This window comes from Asterias amurensis, chromosome 20, assembly GCF_032118995.1.
Source record: "Asterias amurensis chromosome 20, ASM3211899v1".
Taxonomy (NCBI): Eukaryota; Metazoa; Echinodermata; class Asteroidea; order Forcipulatida; family Asteriidae; genus Asterias; species Asterias amurensis.
The window spans coordinates 2,303,484-2,323,512 of NC_092667.1; the positions used below are offsets into that span (position 1 = coordinate 2,303,484).

The 20,029-nt window shown below is 39.2% G+C and overlaps 1 protein-coding gene and 1 long non-coding RNA gene across 2 annotated transcripts in view; both read left to right on the forward strand.

Annotated features, from left to right (window-relative positions):
* The window catches only part of LOC139952681 (uncharacterized), a 127,058-nt gene extending 117,813 nt beyond the window's left edge, over positions 1-9,245 (forward strand). The window contains exons 74-82 of the mRNA XM_071951883.1: positions 640-797; positions 1,103-1,251; positions 1,778-1,896; positions 2,537-2,703; positions 3,359-3,445; positions 3,789-3,921; positions 4,495-4,728; positions 5,441-5,519; positions 5,896-9,245. Of these exons, the coding sequence (XP_071807984.1) occupies positions 640-797; positions 1,103-1,251; positions 1,778-1,896; positions 2,537-2,703; positions 3,359-3,445; positions 3,789-3,921; positions 4,495-4,728; positions 5,441-5,519; positions 5,896-6,082 (1,313 nt within the window). The 3' untranslated portion in view covers positions 6,083-9,245. The remainder of the gene's footprint in view (positions 1-639; positions 798-1,102; positions 1,252-1,777; positions 1,897-2,536; positions 2,704-3,358; positions 3,446-3,788; positions 3,922-4,494; positions 4,729-5,440; positions 5,520-5,895) is intronic.
* A 650-nt stretch (positions 9,246-9,895) lies between these two features.
* Positions 9,896-19,572, forward strand: LOC139952537 (uncharacterized). The gene is made up of 5 exons (XR_011787900.1): positions 9,896-9,995; positions 11,280-11,425; positions 11,844-11,966; positions 12,736-12,869; positions 13,679-19,572. It is a non-coding gene; the product is annotated as an uncharacterized lncRNA (long non-coding RNA).
* Positions 19,573-20,029: the final 457 nt, after the last annotated feature.

Consider the following 20,029-nt stretch of genomic DNA (forward strand, 5'->3'; position numbering starts at 1 on the left):
TTTGGCCCAGGGTTCAATTTCATAGAGCTGCTTACTGGCTTAAGGACACTGAACACTATTGGTAATTGTTGAAGACCAGTCTTCTCACTTGGTGTATCTCAACATATGCATCAAATAACAACTCTGTGAACATTTTGGTCATGGAAGTTGCAAGAGAATAAGGAAAAGAAAAACATCACTGTTTCACAAAATGTTGTTTGTTGTGCTTTCAACTGCCTAATAAAAGGCTTCAACTGAAGTCTTTCGTTATTGAGTTATAAATCACCTCTTTCTCAAAAACTATATTACTTCAGAGGGAGTCGCTTTTCACAATGTTATATACTATCAACAGCTCTCCATTGCTTCTTACCAAGAGGTTGATATTGTATATGAAAAGGCACTGGAGCGCCATTGCAGCTCAGGGATGTAAACTACGGGAGCTGAGGAAGAAGAAAAAAAAGGAATTTTATTTGCCCAATGACCAGGGCACTAACATAACTAATGAAAAGCGCATTGAGACGTTATTGTGAAATGCGCTATATAAGAACTATTTATAAATAAAGTCAAAATAAGTTTATATATTTGTTAAAGATTCCTTAATGCATTTACACAAATAAATACAAAGTTTTAACTGACACACTTTGTCTGTTTTTCCTCAAGTTGTCCGATACTATATGCAAGTCTTCACTGGTGAGGCTGACGATGCAGGGACCGACTCGGAAGTTTCAGTGACAGTTTATGGCGAGAATGGTGACACTGGCAGGAGACTTCTCATAAAGCCTAGGGATGGAGAAAAAGCCTTTGATAGTGCTTTGAAGGTACCACCATTTTATTCCAACTTGGAGACTTTTGATACGTTGGCAGCAGCAAACATAATAGTTTTTTTTTGTGACTCTGGGCGTGTGCGCACATGCTCAGTATTGGACTATTTTAAGGGAAGCTTTCTACCATCATTATCTTTAAACCATGTTAGTTAAATGTAAAGTCTGTGGAAGTTTTGTGTTGTGTGTCGTACAGAACGTACCAACTGAAATTTGACTACTGGAAAGTATAGCCACTTAGATTTGAATCTAGCCACTAATTGAAGTTTGATATTATGATATTATATTCCATTGCATTTCAGAAGGATGTATTTGACTTTGAAGCGGTGTCCATCGGAAGTGTAACTAGAATAGTGCTTGAAAAAGCCGCTGGTACTCCATGGTATCTCGATAAACTCATCCTGAAAGAAGGGGAATTCGCTGCAATGGAAACAGAATTCAGTCATAACAGGTAAAATTGGTAATTAGGAGAAAACTGAGCGTCAAGCTCATTACTTTTTGTGAGCCCTATCTTTATTAGACAGATTTGAAAGCCCCCATAAGGGTTTCAATGTAAACAAATTTGTCAATTGTGACGTGAGGGTTGTTGACTTCAACCACAGAGGTATATGTAAGAACTAGAGGGCGAACTGGTCTATATATGCGCTCCGGCATACGCGCAGGCGGCCATTTTCTAAGTTGACAAAACTAGCATCTCACAGTGTGTGTTTGTGCGGCCATTTTGTAAGTTGAACAAACAGCATCGCGTGAGCGTTCAATAACAAAAAACTCAAATGTGTATTTCATATTCAACACAGAATGACGCGCTTGTCATCTTGCGGTCATGTGGCGTTTGTGCCCAAGCATCACTCATGCGCCCTCTAGTTCTATAAGTTTATGACTTCAACTCGATCTTTTTTTGATGACATTAAGCCCTGACATAGCCCATAGATATTCCTTTCATTTAGCCATATTTTGTGTTTGATGTTATTGTATAGTTGGCTAGGTGACAAGGACCAACTTGAGGAGCCCGTCTGTATTGACCTACTACCTACCAATGAAGCACCAAGTCAGACTGTAGCGGATCTCCCTGAAGGTCAGGAACCAGACCAGACAAGTAAGTTCAATCAATTGTGATTTTGAATAGATAGAATGTGAGTAAGCAGTCACAAACTTTGGTATTTCATTTACTATTCATAAATACCCCAGACAGTTTTGCGCTTCCTATTGGTGGAGAGCACGCCACGTTGGGGTGTTTAAACGTGTGATATAACACTGGGTGTAAGTGTTGATACTAATTTACGCGTTATGCAAAAAACACCCCGGTTATCAATGTACAACTTGTGCGCGTCATACAGCTGTTGAACGTCGCATGCATATTCATGCTTCACAAAATGGAGCATCTCAAAATTCACAACAAATTTTTAACAAGTTGTACATAACTAAAAAGCTGTTTATGAATAGGAGTAAAATAGTGGTGATCATTCGGTCTTTAACATTCGTTTAAAACCTTGCAGGGTCGGTTTTTATAATGTTCAAGACCTTGTACTATTTTATTCCGCTATTAACACGTACATTGTAATTGCACCGCTGACAACTCGGACACTAGCACGAGACAAAGAAGAATGGGGAAACTTGTGTCCACCTGCTGAGCAGCCAACTGATGAAGCATTAGACTATTAAAATAAATGTAGTTGAATGGTCATGAAGCAGTCTCGGTTGTGATTTTTTATTTCTTGTTTTTTTTATTTCCACAGAGGGCGATTGGACAGTGTACATTACAACAGGAGATCAAGACAATGCTGGTGTAGAAGCCAATGTGTCTGTCACTGTGTATGGAGAAAAGGAGGTTAGTCAAGCTCTACCACTGGGAGAACAAGATCAGCCAACCAAGATGGAACAAGGACAAACTCAAGAATTCAAGGTAGGAATCAAATCTGTTTAAATCTATATATTTTAGTTTGTGGTAACACCATGAGTGTATCTACTTGCTATGTAGATTATGTTCTTTTGAGAACTTGTCTTGCTTTATATTCTACTAATGATTTCGAAATAATATCGAAGTTTTAAATAGTGCCTGTATCTACCAAACAAGGTACTCAAGGCGCTGAGTATATACAAACTTTCAGAAAGATAGGTTATTGCAGTGATGAATTCTGAGACCCAATTATGTAGCACTTATAAGGGTTTACAAGGTGCTACAGCACATTAAGCAGCCACAACCAGGAACACCGGGGCGAACCCCTTCTCTACCGCAGTAGAGTAGACTAATAAGAATTCATGAGACTTCTCAGTTCTGATCAGAACTGTCCTGCTTTATGACCTTTCATCCTGCTGGGTGTTCAAAATGCAGTAGACTAAAAACAAACAAAGAACACGACACAACAAAATTATTTCTTTAAAACCTGTGACATACGATAACTTTTGAGCAGAGATTTGAATGTTGTGGTACAAAGACAAGATCTAAGATTAAGTTGTAGAGAGTTCCAGATGCGTGGTGCAGCTGAAGAAAATGATTAAAGACAATCAGAGTTTGTAATCCGTCTTTTTCTTTGTTATTAATTTGTTGAAATCTTTAGATCAATGTTGGCGAGGTCGGAGAAATCTACAAAGTACGACTGGAGCATGATGGGAAGGATGATCAGTCATCGTGGTTTGTAGAAAAGGTACAAAGAACTATTACATTCACAATCAGAACACAATTTTGCTCACAGTACAGTTATTTAGATGGGACTGAAATTGAAGAAATTTGTGTGTCAGAACGCTCTTAAAACTTTTATCTTTAATTTTAACTTTAATCGGTCGGCGAGGGTGGTTTAGCGCTAAACCACTTTGGTTTTTATTTTTTAGCAGGGTGTGTAGACAGAATAAAACCACCACATCCGGTGGTAAGTCCTCACAATTGACAGGTGACCCAGGAGGACATGTTGCGTAACACGCCATAAGTTTTGAAGCAGCATGTTAGCACCACATCAAATACTGACATTTGCACACATTATTTCTCTCCAGATAAAGATGAAGGATGCTGATACCAAGGCGGAGTTTAGCTACACATTTTCTCGCTGGTTGAGCAGAGACATGGAGGGATGTGATAGCGTTGTTGAGATTCCTGCAATATGGCCAGAGAAACCACTACCACAAGGTACAGCGTTCAAACCAAAACCCATCCCCAAAACTATACACAATTAAGAATGCAGTTAAAAATCATTTCTCACTTTTAAAGGCAGTGGATTAGCATAAAGACTTACTCTGTAACAAGCATTGGAGAGCTGTCGATAGTATAAAACATTTTGAGAAACTGCCCCCTCTGAAGTAGCGTAGTTTTTGAGAAAGAGAACTCATTCAAGTATCAAAAGATTTCTGGCCTGAAGCATTTTATTAAGCATCTTAAAGCACACAAAGTTGTGCAACAAGGGTGGTTTTGAGTCCAGATTCTCACATGTTTGTTATGTTATACATATATGTTGGAAAGACCTCCCCAGTGTGCACTGGGATCTTTTAAGTGTGTTGATAGATTTGATAACAACACAGCTTTACTTCCCATGCAAAGCATTGGTTAAAGTGTCTTGTTTAAGGACATAAGTGTCATGACCGGGACTCGAACCCACACTATGCTGATCAGACACACCAGAGTTTTTATCTTTGACCGCTCTGCCATCACACCCCTAGTGAATAATCACTGATGATATAAAATGATTTGATAATCTGATTACAGTGATTACCTACGATATTGAAGTCGTGACTGGCGATGAAGATGACGCCGGTACACAATCCAACGTATACATGACCCTGAGAGGCAAAAACGGTGATACAGGAAGGAGAAACATAGTCAGACTCCCTGGGGATACGACACTATTCGGCAAAGGTCAAACCGATAAACTCACGATAGAAGCAGTCTCCCTGGGTCAACTAGAGAAATGTATTGTTGGACATGATGGGAGTGAGCCAGGTAAGTTAATAATAATAAAGACTTGTAATGCACAAGTGCTCTGCATTCAAGCCGCATTTAAACCAAAAACAAACAAAGAAAATGGAAACAACTACATAGTCCATGAAAACCTGTGACATAAGATAAGTTTTGAGAAGAGATTTGAATTTTTGTGTACAAAGACAAGATTTAAAACTAAGTGGTGGAAAGTTTCAGATATGTGGCGCAGCTGAAGAGAAAGACCTGTCACCCCAGGAGTGTCGAGACTTGGGTTCAATGAGGAGAAGCATGGAACTTGATTGAAGATTCCTTGACAGGGTGTAAACTTGAAGTAATTCTGAGATATAGTGGGGAGCCTTGCCGCTAAAGTGCTTTGTGGACAATGAGCATCAGCTTAAAGATGATTTGTTGAGAGATAGGGAGCAAGTGAAGTTGTTTCAGAATGGGGGTGATAGAACGCTATTTTCTAGACAAAACACGATGTGGGCTGCTGTGTTTTGGAGGCATTGAAGAAGAGCATTGTCATTGTCAAGACAAGAAGTTACAAATGCATGAATGACTTTTTCAGTTGCTTGGTTCAAAGGTTAACAAGGTCATGATCCAAGTCAGGTCAATCCGTGTACAATACAACTGACCTCATCAAATTACCTGATTCTGTTTGGGATCTGAATCGGTAATGATTATCATTTTCCTAACCCTGATTGTATTCATTAAATTTTTGTTGTTTCTTTAGATTCTGGATGGTTGTTGGATAAGATCACTGTGAGGGAATCTGGCCAGGATGAGAATGAAGTCATCTTTTCTTGTAACAAGTGAGTTAATATGTTTAGACAACCTTGTTTGGAACTCTCTCCCCACTTTTATTAATTCTCTTCTCTGGTCCAGGTTGAACAAAGAAGTCCCTTGTTGGGGTCCATTGTTCCAATGTGTAAAAGACCCCTCAATGCCACTCCCTTAAGCCCACACGGGTGTACACACCTGCATTCAGGGACACTATTGTCTCTTGGCGATGACTAGAGCAAGCTAGTCGAAATGTTGAGACCAATTAAGAACTCACTCCGCAGTAGTGAAATGGGAAAACAGCCCTCTTGTGATGCCAAAATTTGCTTCGAACCGGGCTTTCTGCATAAACAAATCTGTTTTGATATGAGTTTAAGTTTCTTGTTTTTAACTCTTGTGTATTTTCAGGTGGCTAGCAGTGGACAAGGGAGACAAACAAACTGAGGTCGAACTGGATGTCTTACCACCAAGCGAGGGCGATGTTGATGCTCCTCAAGAAGCTGATGATAAGAAGCCTGACGATGAGAAGGAAGAAGCAGCACCCCAAGAAGAGGATAAAGACAAAGATGATGCAGGAGATAATTCCCCCCAGTAGAGCAAGAATTAGGACCTTCAATTAGATACAACCATATAGGATTTGAGGCATTGCATGGTGAGGTATCAATATATTATGTTTGGTTTGCGGTAACACCATGTGTGTATCTACTTGCCAGGTAGAGTTTGTTCTTAGAGAACTGTCTTTATAAAAGTTTTTTGGGGGGCTAATCATCCTTACTCGGAGCTAAGAGCTGAATTGCGAAGGACGCGGCTACATTGTGTTCGTGAACCAGGCATGCAAGGGCGCTTTTGGCAGCCAGCCACATCAACCCATTATGACCACGGAGCACAGCCAAGATGGAAAGTGTTTGATTTTTCAAAGGGAGGAAAACCAGATGGTCTGGAAAACCCTCGTGGCACAACAGAGAACCAACTTTCTTTATTCTACTACTGCAGAGTAGATTTATTGGATGTTAAGGAGACTTCTCTGTTCTGAAAAGAACTGTCCTGCTTTTTAACTTCCACCCGAGCACTACTACCCTGGGTACGCCCAGTCCCAGCCAATTTTCTAAACCTTCGGTCTGGGTAGTCGTTAAAAAGCAAGACAGAACTGAGAAGTTTCCCGAACATCCGATAAATCTACTCCGCGGTAGTAGAATAAAGAAAGACAGTTCGCAAAGAACAAACTCTACCTGGCAAGTAGATTCACACATGGTGTTACTGCAAACCATACATAAACAGATACAACCAAACATGTGAGGAGAGAAAAATCATTGGTTTTATTGATATTGTGTTTGAAAAAGCCTTCTGAGCGCACGACAGCTTGGGCTGTATACTGATACTCCCCAGGGAGCTGAGAAAGATTAAAAAAATGTTTTTGCCCAATGAACAGGACACTAATGTAAAGCGTGTTGATACGGTTATTGTAAAATGTAATATATGATCAAGTTATTATTATTTTTTATTTGAGTGAAGTTTAAAGATTATTTTTTTTATTTTCTCAGTTGGGAGTAGTGATATTGATCCAAAATAGTCATGTTGATTTTTGGAAGTATAAACTGTTTTTCAAGAAGACTTCTTATGACTCTAAAACATTTACAAGTTGTATATTTTTAGTAGACTTGTACAGACCAATCAGACGAAACAAAATTGTGAGCGCTCTCTATTGAAAAAGAATTAACAACTGCGGTGTCTTTTGAGCATCATCTAGGCACTGAAGACACCGCAGCAAATGGCGCGCGGTGCTCAACACTTGCGCGCCTGGTGCGTGCCCAGAGCGCGCCCAGATTGATGTGTATTCAAGAACCTCTAGCTATAGTACATCACAATTCTGTCTTGAATAATTAATGTATTACTTGATTGCTTTCGTCTGAATGTTTGAATAGAAAATTAATAATGTATCATATGAATTCCTGTGATATTGCTGTGAGTTTCATGGAAATTCTGTTACAAATAATCTTTCTTATACAGTTTCTATTGAACTCAACTGTGCCGTCCATGTTTTAGCTTGCTTTCTGTGCAATATAAATTTAAAATTTTAATTTAAAACTGCTAAAACTTGATTTGTTAGATATTACTTCACTAAGGGTTCGATGCAATGAATTCAATGTGTTGTCGTAAAACAGATAAATGTACAATTTTAAATGTTTGTTCTGAAATTTTTATGTGACAGTTTTTAATCTTTTGAAATTTTTCTCTTCAGTTTAATGAATTGCTGATACTTGCGTCTTTCGATATTCATTTGGTTGATATTAGAGTACCTAAAAGATTGTACCAAAATGAGTGTACCCAAGGTGTAAGTAAAGGAGTGTCCCTAAATGATTGTTCCCAAAGGCCTTTGGGTGCACCCAAATGAGTGTACCCATGATTGAACCCAAATGGGCGTACCCAAAGGGGTGTACCCAAAGGGGTGTACCCAAAGGGGTGTACCCAAAGGGGTGTACCCAAAGGGGTGTACCCAAAGGGGTGTACCCAAAGGGGTGTACCCAAAGGGGTGTACCCAAAGGGGTGTATTCAAATGAGTGCACCCAAATGAGTGTACCCATGATTGTACCCAAATGGGCGTACCCAAAGGGGTGTACCCAAAGGGGTGTACCCAAAGGGGTGTACCCAAAGGGGTGTACCCAAAGGGGTGTACCCAAAGGGGTGTACCCAAAGGGGTGTACCCAAAGGGGTGTACCCAAAGGGGTGTACCCAAAGGGGTGTACCCAAAGGGGTGTACCCAAAGGGGTGTACCCAAAGGGGTGTACCCAAAGGGGTGTACCCAAAGGGGTGTATTCAAATGAGTGTATTCAAATGAGTGTACCCATGATTGTACCCAAATGGGTGTACCCAAAGGGGTTTAGCCAAAGGGGTGTATCTCCTAAGGGTGTTTAGCCAAAGGGGTGTATCCAAAGGGGTGTACCCAGATGAGTGTACCCATTTGGGTATACCCAAAGGGGTGTACTCAAAGGAGTGTACCAGTACCCAAAACTTTCATTTTGCTAAACTCGGTGGCTGTTTGGAGAGGTTTGGAAAACTTCTGACGAAATCATTCTTTCAAAGAAATACTGTTATTTAAAAAAAAAAATTATATATTTTTCACCCTAGAATTTAACAAGTGTGTTTGTCACATGCATCATGTTTAATTTTTAACAGATTCTGATTTTGTAAATATTCAGTGGATATTTTTAAATGTAAATGGTTTGAATGTACAAAGAGAGAACACAGATTTTTTTGTGCAAGAGAGATTATTTGTAAATAACATTATTAGTGAGGAAGTTTGGTTGTATATTTACATATTGTGATTATAATGCACATCTATCATGTTTACCAAGTTTGTTTACATAACAATGAAATCAAGTATAAAATTGTTAAACAATGCTTACTGCTTTAGGGAGCTCTATGAAATTGGGCCAAGGTCTCTAGAAGTTGTTTTGTCTTAATCTTAGAGTAGTACTATAGCTTTATTATTGACATTAGTTAATTACATTAAAAGTTTTATCTTTTCAGGCAATTGGTCTTAGCGAGAGGGGGTGTTCACCATTCCCCCCCCCCCTATATGTACGATTGCCATTTTAATCAAATTACTCTCTGCTGAGTTGTTAAAGGTGTTTTGAACTTAAACATTCATTTTTAAAAGCAGACCTATTATTATAAAAGGTTATAATTGTATAAATGCACAGTGTACATGCATCCCATGACAGACTTCAGTGAAATTAAAGTGTGTCATTGATGATGAAACAAACACATAAATGAACTGATTGAAGTGTACACATTCTTTGTCCCGATCCCCCACCCCGTATAGGCTTAGGGATCAACTACATACTTAACATTTTATGAAAATTTTGAAATATGATTATAAAGCAAAAGACTATACTAATGTAAATGTATACAAATATTTGTCATAAGTATCAAGTCCCTCTTGTAAAGAAACAAACTTTTCAATTACAACCCTTTTCCCCTCCTCAATTATTACTCAGAGAAAATGTTATGTTTGCAACTACAACAAAATCTCACATTTTTTTGATAATACCAACCCTTCATTGATTTGGGGCTGTAACCAGAACTGATAGGCCTACTGCACTGTCTTGTAAAATTAAAGTTGCCAAAGGCCCACAATTCTACAGCTCAAAGTTTGCACGCGCTCGCTTGATCCTTTGGAAATTGCTTCCCCCCCCCTACAAATTGGTCTAGATCCGCCCTTCAGATAAGCTCCCTTTTCTCTCATCAGAAATTTGCATGCTTTCAAATAGACTGGTCCCTTATGTTTACCAGCAAGCCTTGAGGTGTGACGTCAGTAAACAGGCTAGTGTTCAATAGCCTTAACTTCTGACGTCACATTTGAGATTCGTGAATTAGAGACGTCAGGGCACCAGTCTAGCTTTCAACGATGGACCTCATGTTTTCTCACAACACATCCTTAATTATCGGTGTCGTATTCCACTTTTTGGAGCGAATTCAGTCGACGAAACCACCGAAAGATGATATGGGTGAGTAAACTATTACTTATAGCATCTCAAGAAGACATCACAGAGTGAATATGTGTTTTAAAAAGCAGTAAAAATTTAAGCAAAATTTATGCTCTGCTGTTTACAAGTCGAGGCGGTGTTTTTGAAGCACACACGTGGTGTGAAATTGAGTCCAGCCCCCGCGCCGCGGCCGGTCGCACAAAAAAAAAACGACAACCAACGAAGACTGACGAAAACTGCCGACAACAATTTTAAATGCGCTTAAAAACATAAACAAACCATTAACTATGTATGTGGAAGAGTCACATGTTTCTATATTTTATCACCTTCAACTTGATCTGTTGGAAAAAGGTGTATTTTTAAATGTAAATTAATAAAATAAAAAAAATGAAATCTGAGTTTTTTTTTACCCGGAACTTGTTGTCGCTACTACTATTAATTTGTTAGAATTTAGAGTGCCATCCATGATTTTTTTGGGTTGAATTGAACTGTACCTGGACGATACCATTGCAATGGGTAAATCCAAATGGGCTTAGTTGTGTTTTTCTCATTTTTAAAATTGTATTTATACTGGGTTACAATAGGGCCTACATTAGGAAAAGTTTCCGTATGGCGCCACCACTTTTTCATTCGAAAAAAAATAATATAGTATCTAATTTACCTGATTGATATATCCCTTTTGTAAAAATGAGTGAAAAAGTGGTGGCGCCATACGGAAAGTTATCCCTACATTATGTTATCTTTTTTTCCCTCTTTTTTGATTTTTTTTTTAATTAAATATTTGGTTGCATCATTGATGGTGACATTCATCTTGCATTTTATAAAATACTTGCCATTGTTATTATCCCAGCATGACTTCATGGGCAGACTGAATTCACGTATTCATACAGACAGAATTGTGGCAATTCAAGGGTGCAAAACATGGAATCAAAATTTGATTAAAATGCTGGACTTACCCCCTTGTGATTTTTTCCCGATTTTAGGCTCAAATTTGATAAACCTGCTGGACTAAGGCCTACCCCTTGTGATTTTTTCAATTTAAGGCCTACATTTGAAAGTGGTTGCCTTGCTTAATTTATCCTTACAGTACAATGTTAATTGCTAAGAAAAGTGTTGATACAAATCATTTTGACAACTCGTCTTTAGATGAATCTTGGTGCTTGTGAAATCGTCTTACAACAATGGGATAACCTTTTTACAAAAAGGAATATCTCATTGAGGTAAACTACATGTAGATACTATAATATTTTATATCAAATACAAAAGTGGTGGCGACATACAAAAACTTTTCCTTTTCTTCTCCAGAAGTAATCCAGACAGAGATTGTCCGATCTTCAATCACGGTGTCTTTCCATCACACTGAGCAGAGATGTCTCAATCTATCAAAGTTGAAGTATCGAAGGCTCTCCAGCAATCTGCTTTGACTACTCAATCAACGTCATGACTACCAGGTACGATACACAATACTATTTCCATATTGAACCAGCATGTATTTGAAAAATTTGCATGCCTCAATGAACAGACTTCAGAACAGATTGTCTAGAAACAATGATAAGCGTTTTGAGACGCCCGCTATGCACAAACTAGTTATTATTGTCAAGTTGATGATGAGTCAATTGTGTTTCATGTTGGAGTTCTGGGCCCAATTTCATAGAGCTGCTTAAGTAGACAATGTTGCTGAACCGTTTTCTGCTTAGCATAAATGAGCAGGATACCAGTCACAAACATGGTACCATATTCTGAAAATCTTAATTTTGTTGTGCATAGCTACTTTTTGTGCTTAAGCAGCTCTATGAAATTGGGCCCTGGACTTTATAGTGCACAAAGAAGACGTTGAGTTTCATTCTTATTCCTGTTTTCCATCTACAGATCATAGTGAGCTGAGTCTCTGTTTGTCAAACTGAGCAGAGGAACTGTTTCCAAGATGTCGTTATTGAAGCCCTGGAGACCGTCCAGCAAGCTTTGACAACTCTGTCAATTTCATGTGTACAGGTACGACATGCCCCTGGTCTCTGCCTTAGTGCCCTTGGAATGCTAAAGTTTAAATTTACAGTTTCCTTATAGGGTGCCCAAATGCCTTGGTGCCCTTGCCTTTTGCGACCTCCGGATTAACAAGCCATCAATCTATCATCTGAACTATCTAGCTTCAATGTTGGTGGTTTTCCTATTTTGTCAATAACTTTGTTCAAACTTTTGGGGGTCCCAGTTAGAAGCCATCCAACCTACAACTGCTGTGTAGCCAGAGATCACACGCGAATTTAAAATTCAAAGTGGGAAGTGGCAGAAGAGGGATCACCTTAAGGGGATGCAGCATCTTTAAAAATCAAGGAATAAGGGAAACTAATGACTGGGTAAATTTAAAACAATTTTTGATTAAATAAAGAAAAACTGACACAAGCAGGACTTGAATCAAGGTCCAGTTTCAAAAAAGCCTGTAGCACGAGACCTTGCTATAAGCACAGAAAAATACTGCTTAACAGAAACAGGTTACCAATCAACATTATGTTTACATTGACGTGACTGGTGCCCTACTCCATTTTTACGAGCAAATTTTTCTGCTTTGAACTCTAGCTGGTACCTCCAGATTGACCAGCCTATGAGGTGATCCCTCTGCTGCCGCTTCCCAAGTCTTATCGTAAAGTTGGTTGTTATCCCTTCACTGGCTATACAGCAGTTAAATCGACTTTACTCTTTAAAATCTCTGAATGGCTGTATTGTTTGTATGTTCAACTTTTGTCTTCCCTTCTTTTCATTTATTCAGATCAACTAACGACAGAGAGTGTCGGATTTGAGCACACATCACCCCAATCTACGCCACACCGTCTACGATGTCCAGCCCTTGAAGAGCAGTGCTAACAAGCAGAAGAAGAAGACTCTCAATCAACCTTATCGCAGGTACGCCTACTACATAATTATACATTGATTCAATCACTCCAACGGCTTCCACCAGACGTTTGTGATGGCTTTTTGAATGTTCCTGTCCAGCATGCAATTGCCTATGTCCTCATAGGTCAGGTTGGACCCTTTTTGATAGTGATATTAAAGCTATATATTTCTAAGGAAAAATTTTAACTACTTTAAGTGGAGTCGATTTTACAAAACTCTTCCTAACTTAGGACTAGTCCTAGGCAATGCTAAGAGAGAGGACTAATTTTAATTAAGACCCAATACTAGTCCTAACTTCAGATAAGACTAGTCCTAACTCTTTGTGAAAACGACCCCTGGTCCCTTATTGGCTAGCAATAATCCTTTGCAGTCTAAAGCTGGCCTCGGGTCAACCAAAAGTTGGCGACTGACTTTTCTTGATCACACTGCGCCTGCGCTAAGACCATCGCGATCTTTTTGGTCGGCGATTATCTCGACCTGAGCGTAACTGTGATGATTTTATGACAATCTGAAACAGTCGCAGCTCGAAAAAGTCAACAAGAGTAGAACAATTGCAATTTGTACGACGTGATCCTGATGGTCGGGAACCAATCGCAGGCCACGATTTCTCACTTGTTGTGACCTTGAGCATATTTTGTCTGCCCGTTGCCACTGGTTTGTTGCGAGCGCAAAAAAATCGTAGGTCGACCTGAGGACAGTTTCTTATGAAACATGATCACAAATTGGGGGCATATTTTGCATTGCCGATCGAGTGGTGATTGCTATCTCAACAAAGCTGTTAAAACTTGATCTTGTTCTTTTTATGTTTTCTTCTGCAGATCAGGATCTGGAAAGAGAGTGTCGACGAACCTTAACAAGGAGTTGCCCGATCACCGGAAGAGATGCACCACCTTTTTAAGTATTTTGTATTTATTTGTATATTATAGGGATAGTTAGAATTAATTGTGTGGTAAGTTGCTCACACTTTCTGTTGTGTGGTGAATTGCTCCCCCTTTTTGTTGTGTGGTGAATTGCTCACACTTTCCGATGTGTGGTGAATCGCTCACATTTTCCCTTGTGTGGTGAATTGCTCACACTTTCCGATGTGTGGTGAATTGCTCACACTTATTGTTGTGTGGTGAATTGCTCACATTTTGCCCTGTCTGGTGAATTGCTCACACTTTCCGTTGTGTGACGAGTTACTCACACTTTCCGATGTGTGGTGAATTGCTCACACTTATTGTTGTGTGGTGAATTGCTCACATTTTGCCCTGTCTGGTGAATTGCTCACACTTTCCCTTGTGTGACGAGTTACTCACACTTTCCGATATGTGGTGAATTGCTCACACTTATTGTTGTGTGGTGAATTGCTCACATTTTGCCCTGTCTGGTGAATTGCTCACACTTTCCGTTGTGTAGTGAATCACTCACACTTCCCTTTATGTCGCTGATGAATTAACCATACTTCCCTTGTGTGGTGAATCATCAAACTCACAAACTGAAACGTTGTCGAAGGCTAAATGAGAAATGTTGCTCTCACTATTCTAGCGCATTCATTAGGTCATTCCAGTTAGGCGTGTGCTGATGTATGGAGTTTGACACACTTGGTTGCCATATAGTGGAGCCGGATGGGACTTTTTTCCCCAGAGGGTATTAGATAGGCGGGGTTTTCGCCCATCTCATACATCAGCGGTTAGCAGCCATGCAACACCTCATTTTTATGGTTTTGGTTTTCTACACCATTGAAAAGAATATAAAAACCACAGTACAAAATCTTGCTGTGCCTGATTTCTGGAAATGTAATTTTGTTATATCAAAACACAGAGTTGCATGCCTGAAATAGGAGACATTTTAGTGTCTAATTTTTAGAAGTCAAACAAAATTTGACTAAATATTTCCTGTTTTTTGATTATGTCATTGAATATTTTTGTAGATTAGTCGACATTTTAGTGTGTGTCACACTTCGTTTGTGTAGTGAGTAACTGACACTTTCCCCTGTGTTACTCTGAGTTGCTCACACTTCCTTTGTGTAATGAGTAATAGACACTTTCCCTTGTGTTACTCTGAGTTGCTCACACTTCCTTTGTGTAATGAGTAACTGACACTTTCCCTTGTGTTACTCTGAGTTGCTCACACTTCCTTTGTGTAGTGAGTATCGGACACTCTCCCTTGTGTTACTCTGAGTTGCTCACACTTCCTTTGTATGTTGAGTAAGTTACAGAAACATCCCCTTGTGTTCTCTGAGTTGCTCACACTTCCTTTGTGTAAGGAGTAACTGACACTCTCCCTTGTGTTACTCTGAGTTGCTCACACTTTCTTTGTGTAATGAGTACTTGATGTTACTCTGAGTTGCTCACACTTCATTTGTGTAATGAGTAGCTGACACTTACCCTTGTGTTACTCTGAGTTGCTCTGAGTTGCTCACACTTCCTTTGTGTATTGAGTATCTGACACTTTCCCTTGTGTTATACTCTGAGTTGCTCACATTTCCTTTGTGTAGTGAGTATCTGACACTTTCCCTTGTGTAGTACTCTGAGTTGCTCACACTTTCTCCGGCAGTGAGTAACACTTTCTCTTGTGTTGTTGCTCACTTTTACCTACTCTGATTTGTATTTAGGTTTATGCACACTTCCCCCTGTGTGCAAAATTACTTAGTTTTCCACTTTAGTTTATTAAGATCCATCCTTTTCACACTCAAAGATATATGATTCAGAAACGTACGCCAAATTCACCAAAGAAAAGCTTCCCTTGCAGATAATCAGGGCACTCTGATTGTCTTCTTGGGAAACAGTTTTACCAGTCAGAGAGCACTCTGATTGAAACTGTTAAAAGAAATTTTAAACAAAACCCTTGCAGAGATTTTGGATAAATATAATTGATCCCTAGTTTCCCTTGCGGATAATCAGGGCACTCTGATTGTCTTTTTGGGAGACAGTTTTTACTAGTGAGAAGGCACTCAAGCTGATGCTTGAAATATTTAACTAAACCTTGCAGAACTTTTGGACCTAGATTTAAAAAAAAAAAAAATTGTTTATTTTGACAGCTTAAATAATCATTTAGACTTTAAAAGTTCTGAATCTTATGTCTTTGAATTATTTAAGTTGATTGTACGAGTTGCTCCTACCAAAATATGAGACCATTCAAAAGAGTAAAATTTACAAAAAGTAGTGACTTTTCTTGCAAGCGAAGCCATTGACTTTGTTTCATTGACCAAACATAAAAACAAAACTATGGAAATTTCAGTAAAATTTACAAAAAGTAATGACTTTTCTTGCCAGCGAAGCCATTAACTTTGTTTCATTTACCAAACAATAAAACACAACTGGAAATCTCAGTATCTTGCACAGATATGGAAATTTCTATCAAAAAGAATTGCAAATTCATTACTTTTAAAAAAAAAAGTTTTATGTTTATTTTTTTTTTTTTTTTGAAAGACATTTGGAATATATTTCAGAGCTTAAAAAAATAGAACAACTTGTTCATACAATTTCCTTATTTTTCTGTTTGACGGTTGGGTTTTTATAAATGAAATTTTTAAGATTTAAAACATGGACTCATTGTGTAGGAGCAACTCATTTTGATTAATTAATGTATGTTAGGGCCTCATCCAAACCCTCTGAAAAACTCGCAGAGTTGTGCAAACACCTGTGCCTGTTGGTGGACCCCCTCGGCTGCCTGGAACAAGTGTTGGTCCTGCGGGCCCGGGTGCAATGGAGGGTATGTTCTCTGTTCACTGAAGTTCAATTTGATGCACAACTAGTGTTCTCCTTCAATGTTGTAATGCCTTACAAAATTTGACGAGCTAGAGCGAGCATTTCTGGAAGCATGCATTCTTACTAGGGCCTGAGCTGGAAGGTAGTGGTTGGTCCCTAAAACGTTCTGGTCGGCAAGATCTCTCAAGACGTCGGGATGAGGGCCCCTTATAATTTAGCCTTTTGTTGGTCACGTCATTCTTTTGTTTTTGAGTAAACAGGTTTGTACTGGGGATCCTTCGCGATCATCAAAGGTGCCTTGAGATGTCTTTGCTTGAGCTAACGGAATCTGGACTTGGTGGATGTTGAGGACTTCTATTCAGTTGATGATATGAGGGCTGGAGAAACATCTTCTGCTTGGTCATGCCACTTCACACGAAAAATATCTAGTAAGAACACCCATTTTATTGCCTTTTGATACCAAAGATGACATTGGATTCCTATTACTTGTAGTTGCTTTGAATTGGTTGGTTTTAGAAGAGGTCAAGGTTCAGTTCTAAGTCAAGGTTGTCAGGGTCTGATCGTGTTGCGCTCCACTTTCAAATGTGTTTTGATTTACCCATATACTTCCCTGGTGTGGTTTATTCTCTACACTTTCGCATGTGTTTTGAATTACCCATACTGGTGTGGGTTTTTTTCTACACTTTCACATGTGTTTTGAATTACCCATACTTCCCCTGGTATTGCTTATTCTCTACACTTTCACCTGTGTCTTGAATTACCCATACTTCCACTGGTGTGGTTTATTCTCTACACTTTCACATGTGTTTTGAATTACCCATACTTCCACTGGTGTGGTTTATTCTCTACACTTTCACATGTGTTTTGAATTACCCATACTTCCCCTGGTGTGGTTTATTCTCTACACTTTCACATGTGTTTTGAATTACCCATACTTCCCCTGGTGTGGCCTATTCTCTACACTTTCACGTGTGTTTGAATTTACCCACAATCCCCCTCGTCTTGCGTATTCTCTCCACTTGCTCATGTGTTTTGAATTACCCATACTTCCCCTTGTGTTGCGTATTCTCTACACTTTCAAATGTGTTTGGAATTGCCCATAAATTCTGTGGGGTTGTGTATTCTGTACACTTTCTTATGTGTGGCGAATTACCCATAATTCCCTGTGTGGTTCATTCTCTACACATTCAACTGTGTTTTGAATTACCCATACTTCCCCTGGTGTTGTGTATAATCTCTACACGTGTTGCGTATTCTGAACACTTTCACATGTGTGGTTTATTTTTCCACACTTTCACATGTGTGACGAATTACCCATAATACCCTGGGGTGGTTTATTCTACACACTTTCACATGTGTGACGAATTACCCATAATTCCCTGGAGTGGTTTATTTTTCCACACTTTCACATGTGTGACGAATTACCCATAATTCCCTGGAGTGATTTGTTCTCCACACTTTCAGTTGTGTGACGAATTACCCAAAATTCCCTGGAGTGGTTTATTTTTCCACACTTCCACATGTGTGACAAATTACCCATAATACCATGGATATTATGGGTAGTTCGTTTGGTGTATTTTCACTTTCACATGTGTTTTGAATTACCCATACTTCCCCTGGTATTGTGTATTCTCTACACTTTCACATACTTGTTTGTTGATTAACCCTTACAATTATAAGAATAGCAATAAATTTCAGTCACAACAATGGTCAAAAAAGTTCACAGTCTTCACCAAAAGTGACATGTGGTGTGAATTACCCGTACTTTCCCTCGTGTGGTTTATCCACTACACGTTCATAGTGGTGAAATACCCATAATTCCCCTGGTTATGTTTATTCTCTACACTTTCACATGTGTTTTGAACTACCCATACTTCCCCGATGTTGCATGTTCTCTACACATTCACATGTGTTTTGAACTACGCATACTTCGCCTTGTGGTTTATTCTCTGCACTTTCACATGCATGGTAAATTACCCATACTTCCCCTGGTGTTGCGTATATTCTCTACACTTTCACTTGTGTTTTGAATTACCCATACTTCCCCTGGTGTTGCGTATTCTCCACACTATCACCTGTGTTTGGACTGCACCTATGTTGCCTATTACCCATAATTCCCCTGGTGTGGTTTACTCTCTACACTTTCACATGTGTTTTGAATTACCCATACTTCCCCTGTGGTTGCGAATTCTCCACACTTTCACCTGTGTTTTGAATTACCCATACTTCCCCTGATGTTGCGTATTCTCCACACTTTCACCTGTGTTTTGAATGCACCTGTGTGGCTTATATTCTCTACACTTTCACGTGTGTTTGAATTTACCCTCAATTCCCCTGGTGTTGCGTATTCTCTGTTTTGTAGTACCCATGGCACTTCCTCTGGTGTTGCGTATTCTTCACACTTTCACCTGTGTTTTGAATTTACCCGCGTGGCGTATATACTCTACACTTTCACATGTGTTTGAATTTACCCACAGTTCCCCTGGTGTTGCGTATTCTCTCCACTTTTACCCGTGTTTTGAATTACCCATACTTCCCCTGGTGTTGCGTATTCTCTCCACTTTTACCCGTGTTTTGAATTACCCATGCTTCCCCTGGTGTTGCGTATTCTCTCCACTTTTATCCGTGTTTGAATTACCAATACTTCCCCTGATGTTGCGTATTCTCTACACTTTCACGTGTGTTTTGAATTACCCATACTTCCCCTGGTGTTGCGTATTCTCTTCACTTTCACATGTGTTTTGAATTACCAATACTTCCCCTGATGTTGCGTATTCTCTACACTTTCACATGTGTTTTGAATTACCCATACTTCCCCTGGTGTTGCGTATTCTCTTCACTTTCACATGTGTTTTGAATTACCAATACTTCCCCTGATGTTGCGTATTCTCTACACTTTCACATGTGTTTTGAATTACCCATACTTCCCCTGGTGTTGCGTATTCTCTTCACTTTCACATGTGTTTTGAATTACCAATACTTCCCCTGATGTTGCGTATTCTTCACACTTTCACCTGTGTTTTGAATTTACCCGCGTGATATACTCTACACTTTCACACGTGTTTGAATTTACCCACAATTCCCCTGGTGTTGCGTATTTTCTATACTTTCACCTGTGTTTTTAATTTACCCATGTGGCGTATATACTATACACTTTCACATGTGTCTGAATTTACCCACAATTCCCCTGGTGTTGCGTATTTTCTGCACTTTCACCCATATGTTTTTAATTTACCCGTGTGGCGTTTTTTCTCGACACTTTCACCTGTGTTTTGAATGCAGCCGTGTGGCGTATATTCTCTACACTTGTTTTGAATGCAGCCGTGTGGCGTATATTCTCTACACTTTCACGTGTCTGAATTTACCCACAATTCCCCTGGTGTGGTGCGTTCTCTACACTTTCACATGTAGTGAAGTACCCATACTTCTTGCTTGTTGATTAAATTTAAAAAACATAGTTTATTTTAGTTGTTATGG